This window comes from Boleophthalmus pectinirostris, unplaced genomic scaffold (assembly GCF_026225935.1).
Source record: "Boleophthalmus pectinirostris isolate CB_2022bp ecotype Guang Dong unplaced genomic scaffold, ASM2622593v1 HiC_scaffold_4, whole genome shotgun sequence".
Taxonomy (NCBI): Eukaryota; Metazoa; Chordata; class Actinopteri; order Gobiiformes; family Gobiidae; genus Boleophthalmus; species Boleophthalmus pectinirostris.
In genome coordinates this window covers 37,049,958-37,064,716 of record NW_026571353.1, presented here as the reverse complement: position 1 = coordinate 37,064,716, position 14,759 = coordinate 37,049,958, and the positions used below count along the sequence as shown (strand labels likewise).

Genomic DNA, 14,759 nt, shown 5'->3' with positions numbered 1-14,759 from the left:
CCAACATCACAGTTTAAGTCACAGAAACAGGAAACATCCATTATCCATTTTTTCCATTATTCATTTAAACACAAAACCAAAAACTGAAAAAAACACATCATTATCTGTTTTTTTTTTCATTTTGGTTTTGGAGACAAAAAAATGAAGAAAATAGTTGTTTTTTTAATTTTCTTATTTTTGGTTTTATTTTGAAAAACAAATGAACAAATGACACACAGATTTTTTTGCTGCCCAGTCCTATACCCACCAGTTACCTTGTTGTTGTGTATTTGTATTTACCTTGTTGTTGTGTATTTGTATTTACCTTGTTGTTGTGTATTTGTATTTACCTTGTTGTTGTGTATTTGTATTTACCTTGTTGTTGTGTATTTGTATTTACCTTGTTGTTGTGTATTTGTATTTACCTTGTTGTTGTGTATTTGTATTTACCTTGTTGTTGTGTATTTGTATTTACCTTGTTGTGCTCATATTTGTAGGGGATCTTGAGCGTCTCCATGGCCCTGATCATGGCCTGCATGGCGGTGAAGATGTTCTGATAGACGAGTTTGGTGAAGCCTCGTTTGTCTTCGTCTGAGTAGCCCGTTCCGTGGATGATGCGCATCTGTTTGATGAAGGTGCTCTTCCCGCTCTCCCCGGTGCCTGAGGATGGACACAACGCAAACATGAGATGACAAACTTTACCGCATTTTAATCAGCGCAGTGACAGAAAACTAGTGGAACCACAGCACACAAGAGTCCACAGCTCTTTCTTTCCTTTTGTAAATTTTTATATGTAATCACTGCAGTAAGATAAGAGCGCCTCATACAGAAAAAAATAAACTCAAATTTTTCAGATTCAGATAATATCACATGAATCCAACAGAAATGTGTTTAAAAGGGTTCATATTTTCTGATCTATGTTAGAATTTCCTCATCAAAAATATACCTGGACAATCCGTGTAACATTCGTTCATTATTTTTTCAATATAAAACCAAAAATAAGAAAACGAAAAAACAACAGTTTTCTTTGTTATTCATCTCCAAAACCAAAATGAAAAAACGGATAACGATTCGTTTTTTTCAGTTTTTGATTTTGTGTTTAAATGAAGAATGGAAAAAACGGATAACGGACGTTTTCAGGTTACGTGACTTCCGTGACTTTTACACTGCATACGGACTGAACCAGGACTGATCCAGGTCCGGGACCAGAGCGGGACCAGAGCGGACTCCGAGCTTTGACTCCGAGCCTCAGCTTCGAGCTCCAGCCCTGCCGTGGGCTCTGAGCCTCTGGTCTGGTCCTGGTCTAGTCCTGGTCTGGTCCCAGTCTCGGTCCCGGTCGCAGTCTCAGTCCTGGTCTGGTCCCGGTGTGGTCGCTGACCTGGATCAGTCCTGGTTCAGTCCGCATGCAGTGCAAAAGTCCGGCATCGCAGTCACGGAAGTCACGTAAATGGGAAACGGGCGTTATCCATTTTTTCATTTTGGTTTTGGAGACAAATAACAAAGAAAACAGTTGTTTGGTTTTATATTGAAAAAAGAATAAACGAATGATACACGGATTCTGGACATATGTTTTGTTTCATTCACACATATTACACAAACCCTGCATATTTAGACTGAGTTCTTCACTCTGTTCCACCTTGTGATGTCATGTAGTAATACAGGAAGTGCTTCACTGGGTTTTTAAAAACACCTTCCAAGCGCCTTCATTAGAATAATTTGGATAATTTCAGACCTGGAACTGCAAATCTTTATGGAAAGGTAAAAGGTTAACTTGAAAACTAGCAGTACATGACATCACAAGGTGGATTTTGAGAACGTTTTGAGCTTTGGAGATGTAGACAGGCTAATTATGAAGTGTTACTCAAACATATGTGAAACAAAACACAACTCCAGACATGTTTCTGTGGAGGTACATTTTTAAAATAGTTTAAAGTTCACAAGAGTTAGTTTGGTGTAATATAGGACCTTTAAGCATCATGAAAATGGGAAACCACAGAAAAACTTGCACACAAAAAAGCAGAAATATCCCTCAACATCCTCATTTGTTTCTTTCCCTTCCATTTTCACTTTTAATCAGCCTCATTACAGCACAAAAATATATTTCTGATGAAAAAACAATATCAGACCACATCAGAAAACAGCATAATATGGACCCTTTAATATGAAAATCCAGCAGCTTTACTATAGAAGTTTTTATTTATTTTTTTATTTTTATGTTTACATTTTAAATAAATTTGAAAGAAAGTTCCAGGCTTCTAAGTTGGACTCAGACTTGACGGTTTAAACTTGTATTCTCATGCTTTATTTTATGCACAATGACTTTAAATCAAATTCAGGCATGGGGACTAGATTTGGCCCGCGAGATCATGTTAAATATGCATTAGAGCTGCCTGCCGACTACAGATAGACTATAGAGACATTACCGTATTTTCCGCACTATTAGGCACTCTGGATTATAAGGCGCACCGTCATTGAATGGTCTATTTTCAAACTTTTTTCACAATTAATCCCACCGAACTATAAGGCGCATTAAACAAAACATAACAGTTGGATAGGTGAGTGGTTTTGTTTGTTTGGTGTGTTCACGGTGACTCTGGGCTTTGTTCAGTTGTGGCGTGTAGGGAGGGTGCTGTCTGGGACCAACGGATTGTCGGCGTGTTCGCAGTGACTCAGTTGTTCAGTTGTGTCTAGAAGCGGCACGTTGCGCTCGCTTTTTCGGTTCGTTCCTCCGTTCCATTCCTCGTCGACGCGGAGTGATGAGTGTGCTCTGGATTGTGGGGCGCGCAGTCGTTTTTTGATGGGGTTGGAGGCTTTTGAGTGCGCCCTATAGTGCCGAAAATACAGTATTTATCTAAAATGTTGTTATTATTTTATATTCTGCTTGTTCTGGATTCAATGTTTAAGCAAAACTATTAGTAAACTTAGATTTTAATAAGAAAAGGTTTAACATTACATCTCAAAAGAAGAGAAAACATGCAGATGGTGTTGAAAATTTTTAGTAAATATTTAGTTTGGCCCACGACTTAATAAAATTTTTTAATTTCGGCCCTTTGTGAATTTGAGTTTGACGCCCCTGCTTCAAAATGTGCAGTCGCAAATGATCTGGTGAAGGGTCCAATACTTGCTTGCCTCCATGGAGAAGACTATGATTTGACTTTAAACATTTCCATCTAGACTTTAATCGTGTTTCTGTTGCTCAAAAACACAATAATTTCTTCTGTGAAAAGGGGCGACTCTCCACAGATCTGTATTTTAATAGTGTAGTGTTGTGATTGGTTGGTGTAATCCTCTAGAAATGTCCCGCAGTGCACCTTTAAACACTGGTACTTGTCCACAGAGCTCGGGAGCATGACTGGCCGTGTGGAGCTCTGGACCTGCCTCCTGCCTCACGCCCACACGGCTCCGGCCAAACGCACCTTAAACCCAGGGAGAGCAGTTCAAGCTTTAAACCAGCAGCACACCTAAATATAGACTCATAAACAGGAAACAAGGCAGTGAATAATCTCGACCAGTGGGTTTCAACTCAAAACAAGACTGTGTGAAGAATCGGGACACGTGAAACCACCACTATTACTCACACAGAAGGGCATGTGGGGCTTGTCAAAAGTATCAAAATCAGATAATAATCTAAAACTAGAAACTCATTTAAGTATATATTGATATTAACAAAAGTCACATTGACGGGACAGAAATAAATAGTTTTAGATTGATCTTGAGCTGTATCAGAACAAGTATAAGAGCACATAGACTAGTAAACGCCCAAGGACGACTACGGAACAGACCTGGACCACTGAGGATTACACAGATATAAGACACATGGGAACAGAAAAGAAAGTTCAAACATTTAATGTTGAAAATCACATTCTATTGTCTAAAGAAAGAGATTTTATATATATATATATTTTTTTTTTTTAACCCAGTGACACTAATTTGAGAGGAACTGGAGTATATATATATATATAAAAAAATAAGGCCAGGACTAACACCAAAATCTTTCTATCAGTTAGAGGAGTAGATCTGTGGAATAGTCTGGATGACAGGCTTCCAGGTGAATTGGCCCAAATTATCGTATTTTCGGACTATATGTCGCACCGGACTAAGTCACACCAGCCAAAAAATGCGCAATGAAGGAGAAAAAAACATATATAAGTCACATCGAACTATAAGTCACACTTTTTTTGGGGCAATGTCAAGTTATAGTGATAACAACCGTATAGAGAACAACAGGCTGAATAGGTGTTAATATGTTAATGTAACATATGAACAGTTCTTTAGATAATTATAGCATAAACAACAGAACATAAGTTTACCAAACTCTCGATCTCACTCCAAATCACTAAATCCATTCAATTCTTCATCCTCGGTGTCACTTCTGAACAACCTCCTGACAAAAAAACCGTAGATCCATGATGTAAACAGAGCGCCGCTTCCTCTTCTGTGTCGCTGTCGTCAGACTCAGCATCAGTTCCAGTTAGAATTATTCCGGCCTTTCTGAATCCCGACAGGATGGTTTTGATTGTCACTGAAGTCGATTCATTCAGTGACTTCCAGGAAAGTTGCATGGCGCACCCGCCCAGTTGCCGTGAAGCTGTGTTCTCCATCCTTGCTTTCTGCCAGTCAATCACAAGTTTCTCACTCACTCCAAACTTTCTTTCTGCTGCTCGATTACCGTTTTCAGCTGCAGATTTCACGACTTGCAGCAGAACAGAGGCTCTTTCCACAGGAGACATGTGCAGTAGAGTGCGAAGTCACAGTGGTACAGGAGTAATAGTAGTACTAGATACTGACACATGAGCCTAGAGTCTCTCACGGCTTCAGTGTGAAAATTTTAATATACAAGTCACACCGGAATATAAGTCACAGGAAACAGGAAAGTACAAGTACACAGTATGAATGCAAAATGCAGTGACGCCAAAACCTCCAGATGACTCCACACTTCCTCCAGTCCGCTGTCCATAAAAATCCTTCCAATCATAATAAAATAATTGGTCGCTTAATCAAATCAGATGGACTAAAAAAATAAATAAAAATCACTGATTAATCCACTAAATGAGTCTACAACCCCAGGGGACTCGCCTCTCCATTGATCTGACGTGGAACTCGGTCCAGTGGCGTCACCTGCTCGTCTCCACATACATAGATCATTTCAATGCCAAACTCTGGGACCTTCTAGACCAGAAATGGGTAATTATTTTCCCCCCGAGAGCCATATTTGAATCCAGGGTAGTTAATAATTTCTAACTGAGAGAAGGCCAAGAGTTTGCAGCTCTGTCCACGAAGCAAACTGGATACTTCGAGGAATTTGAATCTAAAAAACTTTAAAATATTTCACTTATTTTACTTTACTACATAATTCCACATATTTTACTTATTATTCTTCATACTAATATTTAAATTAAAATTTTAAAACGTAATAAACAAATGGAAAAACAACTTTGAATGAGAGGGTGTGTCCAAACTTTTGACTGGTAGTGTAAATATTAATTCAAAACTTTAATATAATAGAAATAATATTAAGTATTAATTAAAAACTTGAGCGGTCACATTAAAACTTGCCCAAGAAAAACAGGAGGCAGACCCCAAAAGTTACACAGTGCACCTTTAAATACATCTGATGCATTGAGAATCTGTGAAACTGTGAATGAACCATGAGCGCAAAGAGATGAAAAAGTATTGACTTCTTTCACGCTTACGTCACAAACCAGAAAAACGTTTGGAAACATGTGATGACAACTTCCGGCGGGCTCTGTTTTCAGTAGTAAATCTGACAAAATTTAGAAAAAAAATGAGAAAATGTCCCAGTTTTCTTCATCTCCATGTCATTGTAGTGTTCCGTTATGTTCGGCAAATCAACAATTACAACCATCATCATTTGCCCACACACAATTTTGAAGATTAGAAAGGATGAGGCGCCAAATTCAAGATGATTCCAAACAGCAGTTACTTCAGTTTACTTCAGTGGATTTGATCACAGTCGGTCGGTGAGCCCAGCGTCGGGAACTACACCGGAAGTTGTCATTGCATATTTCCAAACGTCTTCCTGGTTTGTGACGTAAGCGTGAATAGAGCTTACAGGTGAGTTTCATTGTTGACAAAAGCGCGCGTTGCATGCTGGGAATTATTTTGGTCGGCGGCAAGAAACACTAATTCAACATGACGGACGCAGAGAAAGCACGTAAAGGGTATTGATCCCGGTTATTTATCCACTCTAACGGCAGAGGACCCAAGACCATTTGACCAGAAATTGGTCATAAGCATCGACGGAGCCAAATCACCCTTTTCAACCCCGACAAAAGGTGGACCAAACCAAATTTCTGGTCGGAATCGCCAACTACCTGGACAAATATTCACTTCGGCGATGTCCACAATGACTTGGTGGAAACTCCTGGGCCATTCACAGCAGAAAAGATGAAAACCTCCAAGAGTCTCGATGTGTTGTTGAACTTGTTGGAGTCCACGGTTTGTTAGGATCTTCTACGTTTGCTCTGTGAATGTTTGAAAGCCGTTTAATTCACCGTTGGCGGTTCTTTTCACTCGGAATACAAAAAAGACATTTTCCTTCTTCCGTGCTTCTATTTGTGCATCTGATAATGCAGCAGGAATTTACCATTATCAGGGAGAAATACGCGAGGTTACGCACTGTGTTTGACCGCAATCGTGTTTCTTGCCTCCGACCAAAATATTTCCCAGCATGCAACGCGGGCTTTTAATAACAATTACGTCAGCTGAAACTCGCCTATACAGAGCTTGGGATGGAACAACCGTTACCATGAAAATCTGCCATGTTTGTGGGAGTATTGCAAAACACTTAAGAGCTGAGTTTGAGCAGCAAGTGGATTTTCTGTTGACCTCTTTTTGCAATAGAATCTGTGTTTTTGACAAACCTCAGCTCTGAATCAAATACTGTGACTAAGTATATGTAGGAGTCCATATTTCTTACATTTATGTCACTGACCTCATGATCTAAATGTTTTTTTCCTGAAGTCATCTATCGTTTTTGGTTTCTGACACATTCAAATCCATGTGATTGTCTTCGCACCGTGTGACAAAATTGGAGAGGGCACTACCATGGCCTGTTTCAGTGCCCTGCAGGAGACGGCAATACTGTCACCTGAAAATTGGATGAGGTAGCTGCCCTCCTGACAGCTCCTACAGGGGTCTGAGTTCATTATATACAGAGTCGGAGACAAGACACAACCCTGAGGAGAACCGGTGCTGGAGAAAACGATTCCAGACAATTGTCCATTTACTAAAACCCGTTGTTCTCGGTTAGTTATGATCAGATTTGCGGTTTATGTTTTAATTGTTGGATTCTGTTCAAAGTTCATATTATTAACATGACCAGAAACTTTAAAACTAGGGAGAAAACTGAAATATGAATCACTAAAATAATCAAACAATCATACACATTTCAGAGTGTTAGTTTTGCATTCACTGAACTTACACAATGCACCTTTTAAATGAAATCGTAACTTTTTTGGTAAAAGGACTGCCACCTGCTTGTTGGATACATCTTTGCTCTGCCTGGAATGTTCCACAGTACGACATTAAACAGGTCTACCTTACATTTATTAAATTACAAGTGGTTTTAGAGCTCAAAAATATCTACAAAAACGGGCATTCTGACTGAGTGGCATTGAATCTCCACAGATCTGATGTGTAACTTGGTCTGGTTTGGTCTCCATGAAGATAGAAAAGTTTAATGCCATACTGTGAAACATCCCAGACGAAGCAATAACATCTCGACGGAGAAACATGACCTAAAGCTCTCCACCGGAAAAGTTACACAACGCGCCTTTAACTGAAACTCCTCACGTCACAATCGCGAGCTGCATCGATTAGAAAAATTCCCCGATATCGGCCAGACGAGTTTTTATCTGGGTTGAAATAATAATCCGACTCGACGGTGGGGCTTTTAACAACACAAACATGGTTAAAAGTCTCACTAATGCAGCGGAGATGAAATGGCATCTTTACGACTTCCTCTGCCTATTACAGCTGTGTGTTAAAAGCTCAAAGAAAACCAGCCCTGGACTTTGGGAGCCTTATCAAACCGTACGAGCTCAGGCCTCCTCTGCTCCACAAACACCGCGAAAGAACACAAACACTTTACTGCGCTGGGTTCAATTCAATATATTTCCATGCAATATTAATCAGAAAGAAATAGTAATTGTTTGAATGAAATCTGAATGGTCACAATTAGGAAAATTATTCAAAATATTCTGTTTCTTAAACTTACAAACCCTGTAGTTGTAGAAACATGTAGAAATGTATGTGATGGCTGGAATTATTTTTAGTTAAAGGTGCATTGTGTAACTTTTCTGGTGGAGAGTCTGTCCAATGCTTGGAGATGTCACTGCTTTATCTGGAATGTTTTACAGCAGACATGTCAAACTCAGGCCCGGGGACCAAATTTGGCCAGCGATATAATTATATTTGGCCCATGAGATCATATCAAATATATATTAGAGCTGCCCACAGGCTACAGATAAACTATAGAGACATTATTTATTTAAAATTGTATTGTTATTTTATCTTATGCTTGTTCTGGATTCAATGTTTAAGCAAAGATATTATAAACATACGATAAACAAGAAAGGGTTTAACATTACATATCTCAAAGGAAGAGAAAACATGCAGATGTTGTTAAAATTTGTCAATAAATATTTAGTTTGGCCCACGACTTAGTCCCAGTTTTTAATTTTGGCCTCTGTGAATTTGAGTTTGACACCCCTGGTTTACAGTATGACATTAAGAAAACCGGCTCGAGCGTCCCCCTGGCTTCCCATTCTCTCGGCAGGAACGTCCCCCTCCTCCCTCCGGGCGCCGCCTTCTCTTGGGCAGCACACGGGTAACTGCTGTGCCCGGGAGAGCGGGGACGTTCTCACCGCCGAGTAACGCACTGTGATGTATTGAGTTAAAAAAAAAATCAGCATTCTATATCATAATAAAATGAAATATGAATGTAGCGAAACCAAATGTCAGGCCTTATGAGACACATGAGAAATTCACAGACTATACATAAGTGTGTGCCTCACTTAAGGACTACAAGGACTGTAAGTAATCCAAGGAGTAATCTGACGCACTGTATTTACTCTGTGTGTTTGAATATTTTGAGTATTGAGTATTTGTATATTGTAACACATACATACATACATGTAAATGGTAAATGGTCACATTTTTCTATGGCGCTTTTCCACCTTCGAGGCACTCAAAGCGCTTTACAACAAGGAACCACTCACCCATTCACACACACATTCACACACCAGTGTACGCAGACACTGTGGGCAAGGTGGGTTAAGTGTCTTGCCCAAGGACACAACGGCAGCATTCATCTGTGGGAGTTGGAATCACACCAGCCAACCTGTGGGTCAGTGGATCTGACCACTCAACCTGTGATGTTTATGTCAAGAGCTGGAATCGAACCACCAACCTTCAGATCAGTGGGCGAATGCTCTACCAACTGAACTACTGCCGCCCATGTACAATATACAATACATTTATTGCACAATAAGTGTCCTTACTGAGAATGGGTTCACATCTCCACAAACCTGACTCTTAGGCTACGTTCAGACTGCAGCCTGAAGTGACCCAAATCAGATTTTTTGGCCCCTATGTTCCTGTATCTGATCTTTTAATGACAGTCTGAACCACACAGATCAGATTTTTTCAAATGCGACCCAGGCCACTTTAACAGCTTTAACATTCTGACCATCGACATTAACCTGTACACCGGCCGTTTATACTTCTGTGAAAACTGATCATTCAAATCAACGTTTGCTCCAACAATTGTCTGAACAAAAGGGGGACACTCGCCGTAAACTAGATCCTATGGACACCTGAGGATACTGCACTACTTTACTAATTAAGTCATTACGAATTCATTAAATCCGAAGCAAATGTGATAATTGTTTGATAATTGATTTGTTTAACACAGATTGGAACCTCCATATCAGATAATGGGACGTGGCTATTAATAATCAGGCCTTTTTAATACAATAGAGACAGCAGCGGAACGTTTAACCCCAATACACGCTTTTCTCAAACTTAAGACTCTGTTTCAAAAGTTCACATTTTAGACAAAAACAAGTATTTCGTTGGTCATTATTAAAACTGGATCATGTGTTTTCCATCCACAGAATGGGTGAGATGTTGGTTTTGATTTTCGTTTAAGAAAAGGGGTAGTCAAACCTGAGGATATCCTGACAATGGAAGCGGCGAGTTTTAATCAGAGGGACAGTCTGCGCAGTCATTTCCGTTATAATGTAATATCTATGAGGTTTGAGGAGTCGCACTAAAAATCAATGACTCCTGGTAGATCCGGCTGTGACAAAGAGCTGTGGGTGGACGTCACTGAGGACACGTTAGACACTTCGCAAATGTGAAAACTGTGAAGACCAGAGGACACTAATACTTTTACAAAAATACAACTGTGTGTGTCAGAGCTAAGGCGAATACTAACGTCTATTAAATGTTCTGTTAAATGTAACAAAACAACAAAATTCAATCTGTTTTAAAGACAGACAACACAATTATTTTTCAGTGTAGACTATTTCCGTCTGTGGCGATTTCTTAAAATATTAATTAGGCTCCAAAATTAGCATTAGCGCCGACACACAAGCTCCCTGCCGGATCTGTCAGGATTTATTGATTTCAGCGCGACTCCTCAAACCTCGCAGACATTATATTACAGAGGAAACGGTCGAGCCGTCTGTCCCTGTGATTGGAACGCCTCCACAGAGACGGTCGAGCTCAAATCACAGTCTGAGGTGGGGCAGTTTATCAAATCAGAAGAGCTGCAATTATTTAGAGAATAGAAAGTAAAATGTTGTCTGCAGTTTAGATCTCTCCAAACATGTTCTGAAAAGCATCTTGTACTACACTATTATACTATACTATTAAACAGTGTTGGGAATAACATGTTTTAAAGGTAATGAATTACTTTAATGCATTGCTTTTTGCTGTAATGCAGTAATGTGGCATTACAGGGACATTTTATTTAGTACAAATGTCATTAATGTGTGTCACAATGTATTTTAACCTGGATTGAAGTGGTAGGTTTTTATTTATTTATTTTAAAATACAAATTCCCCAAAATTACTGCGATATCAGCAGCAGTGAAACGCCATCGTTACGGTTCCAAATGTTGAGACGGGCCCAAAGGTGAGCCTGTGCAGACCGTCGGGTGATCGTGGGCAAAAGGACCAAAGCAGAGTTCCACGCTCCACGAGGCACAGCACAGTCAACGCCCAATCGCGCTTTGCGAACACCCTGCTCCACGGGCTCAGTATTCTCTCAGGGGCGGTCCTAGATTCCAAGTCCTAGTCCTGGTTTAGACCTGACTTAGACCTGGTTCAGTCCTGATTCAGTCCTGGTTCTGTCGTGGTTCTGTCGTGGTTCTGCCCTCAGTTCAGTCCTGGTTTAGACCTGATTCAGTCCTCGGTTCAGATCTGGTTCAGATCTGGTTCAGTCTGGTTCAGATCTGGTTCAGTCCTGGGTTCAGTCCTGGGTTCAGTCCTGGGTTCAGTCATGGGTTCAGATCTGGTTCTGTCCTGGGTTCGGTCCTGGGTTCAGTCCTGGGTTCAGTCCTGGGTTCAGTCCTGGGTTCAGTCCTCGGTTCAGTCCTCGGTTCAGTCCTGCCTGAGTGCTGGTTCAGTCCTGGGTTCAGTCCTGGGTTCAGATCTGGTTCTGTCCTGGGTTCAGTCCTGGGTTCAGTCCTGGGTTCAGTCCTGGGTTCAGTCCTGGTTTCAGGTTCAGTCCTGGGTTCAGTCCTGGGTTCAGTCCTGGGTTCAGTCCTGGGTTCAGTCCTGGGTTCAGTCCTGGGTTCAGTCCTGGTCTAGACCCAGTTCAGTCCTGGTTCAACCCATAAACGGCGCAAAAGTCTGGCACAGAGTTATTTTGTTGAGAGTAACTTATAGTGCTGTAATAGTTGTGTAACGCCTCCAATTTTAAGTACAGTAATATTATAATGTAACAAATTACTTTTGAAATGACAGTAATAAGTCATAAAAATAACACATTACAGGTTTGAAGTAACTTGCCCAAGAGCGCTATTAAACACAAACCTACCTACTTATTAAACAAAATCCTACCATAATTGCTATAGTCTCTCAAATAAAATCACATTTCCATTTCTTTTCCAAAATCGTGTGGCCTGAGTATGAATTCTTCTTTTCTGTGAAGAATTCAGTCGCTGGAATGTGTTAAGAAAGTGAGGAATGAGTTTGAACAGCTCAAACTTAACTTTAAAAAAAAACAGAAATCGCAAAACAACAAAAGCCACATTTTTCTGACAATTTCCAATCTAAATTTTTTCAACAACAGCTCTGTTCTACCAATTTAAGATTCCATTCTTTGTCTTAGTACAAAACTTGCCTCAAACAAACCAAAACGCTAAGAGTGTAACGATATCAAAGTCTCACGATACGATATCGTAACGGTATGAACCTCACGATATGATATTTATTGCGATATCGTGGGAAAGCTCACAATTAGGGATGTGACAATATCCAAATCTCTCAGTATGATATTTTGACAATATACATCTCACTGTATGAAATTTACTGCGATATTTTGTGGAGTCTAGCAGCTAAAACTGTAAATATGATACTTTTTCCTCTTAAAATGCCTTGACAAGACTTAATCTAAAGACTTAAAAGTGTTAGAACTGTTATTTCTTCTTGTAGTCTGCACTGAAATGGAGCAAAGGATCATGGTCTATGTAGTCCCCCCTGTCTTTTTGCTGCACCATTACTCTTAATTTAAGTAAAGAGACTTGTAATTCGATATATTATTGTGAGAACGTTTTGCGATGTATAAAACATTAAAAAATATATAAATAAAATCTACTTTTGTGTATATTAGGGATGTAACGATATCCAAATCTCACGGATAATTACTGTGATATCTTGGAGGGATTAACAAAATTGTACATACACTATTTTGTCCTTTTTAAATACTAGGGATGGGCATGATTAGTCGATTAAACGATAATTGATCATTAAGAATTTCATCGATTACGTTCATTTTAATGTAGGTTGCTGTGCGTAGCGTAGGGCGACCAAACGGGTGTGTACATGTGTCTCTGCATCAGAAGGAGCGAGACACTAACAGTCGGTCAGTCTGCAACGTGCCGAAGCGCAAATGTGTATTTAACGATGACTTGTACAAGAAATTCCACACTTTCCGTTGCAGTTGGAACAAGTGTGAGGCCATGTGCACAGTGTACAAAGCAGCACATATGATTCGGTGTCCGGTGGGGAAAAGTTCATAGGACACAGAACACACGTAAAAGTTTTGCCAGGTGAGAGTCGCGCAATGTCGATGACGAGTCCCGACCTCCCTCCCCCGTACGGTGTCCTGGTTTTGACAAACGCAAAAATAGTCACACTAACCTGTATTCCACTGAGTCATGTTGCATCAGCGCACAAGAACTTTTTTTTTTTTTTTCTTCGCTTAGTTTATGCAAATTAGCCATGAGGTTTTAAGATTTTGTTTCTGTGAGACTTGCACAAAACTGAATTAAACACATTATAATGTCAAACGGGCTGATGTGGCTCTAGAGTCGTTACGGTTTATATGTCGTAAAGTTGAATTTATTTATGCAGATTAGTAGTGCAGATAGTAATAATAATGATGACCATTTTAATATAAAAATGTTAATGATTAATTGATAATCGATCGTTAATTCTCTCGATGATCGATTAAGAAAATTTAATCAAATGCCCATCCCTAATAAATACCTTGAAGTCTTCAGTGTGAATCATTACTGCCATATTCCAAAGAAATAAGATTTAAAGGTGCTTAATAACAGTTATTGTGTAGTAAAATAAGTAACGGATCATGGCCTGTGCAGTTCCCTCTTTTATTGATACCTTTAAGTGAAAAACCTTGCAATTCGATATATTGTGATGGTCCATATTATTATGAGGGTTCTGACGATACGATATCACGATATTTCAGTTATTGTCACATCCCTACAAAAGGCTGCTCGTAGTGTAACCCCGCGTGTTCTAGTTTGGGCCTGTGTGTTATGGAGCTAAAGTGGTGGGCACATCTCATCTGTGGAAGCACTCTCTCCTCCACTGTTATCAGAGCTAATGGGCTTTGGCTGAAAATCTGATTAAATCCAATGGAGAGGAGACGATTTCCTGACTGGAACCAACATTTCGGTGGTGAATACTCACGCTGCGGTGAAACGCTCGTATGTACAGAGTCGACCAGTCACTGAAAACACGGAGGCGGACTTTTACCGCACATTTGTTGAGTTTAGAGCCTAGAGATTTTTTCCATGTACTTGAGCTAAATGTGACTTTCCCCAGTACAGATATTTTCTATTGTACGTTGAATTTTTTTTTTACATTTTAACCAAATAAAAGGTCAAATATACTGACTTTAATCTTCTACAGGGCAGCAAGATTAATCCCAAATATATCAAAATCGTAATTTGAATGGACGCAATGGGCTTGATTCACGTTTATGTCACAAAACCGGAAGACATTTGGAAACATGTACGATATTATCATGATATACATCTCATGGTACAATATTTATTGCAATATTATTTAGAGGCTGATATATTGTAGATAGGACACTTTTTTGCTTTTTAAAATCCCCTGACAAGATTTTGGTGTGAATTATTTCTGTCACAAGAATTTAAGTAAAAAACATTTCTTCATAATCATGGGATATGTAGTTCTTGTGATTTGATATATTGTGACACCCCACGATATTATTGTAAGACTTTTGACGATACAATATCAAGATATTTCGGTTATCGT

At 39.6% G+C, this 14,759-nt stretch overlaps 1 protein-coding gene across 1 annotated transcript in view; it reads right to left on the bottom strand.

The window, feature by feature from the left end:
• Nucleotides 1-14,759, bottom strand: part of LOC110162507 (guanine nucleotide-binding protein G(q) subunit alpha) — a 49,983-nt gene that overhangs the window by 16,598 nt on the left and 18,626 nt on the right. Inside the window, exon 2 of the mRNA XM_020927408.2 lies at nt 455-639. Coding sequence (XP_020783067.1) covers nt 455-639 — 185 coding nt within the window. The remainder of the gene's footprint in view (nt 1-454; nt 640-14,759) is intronic.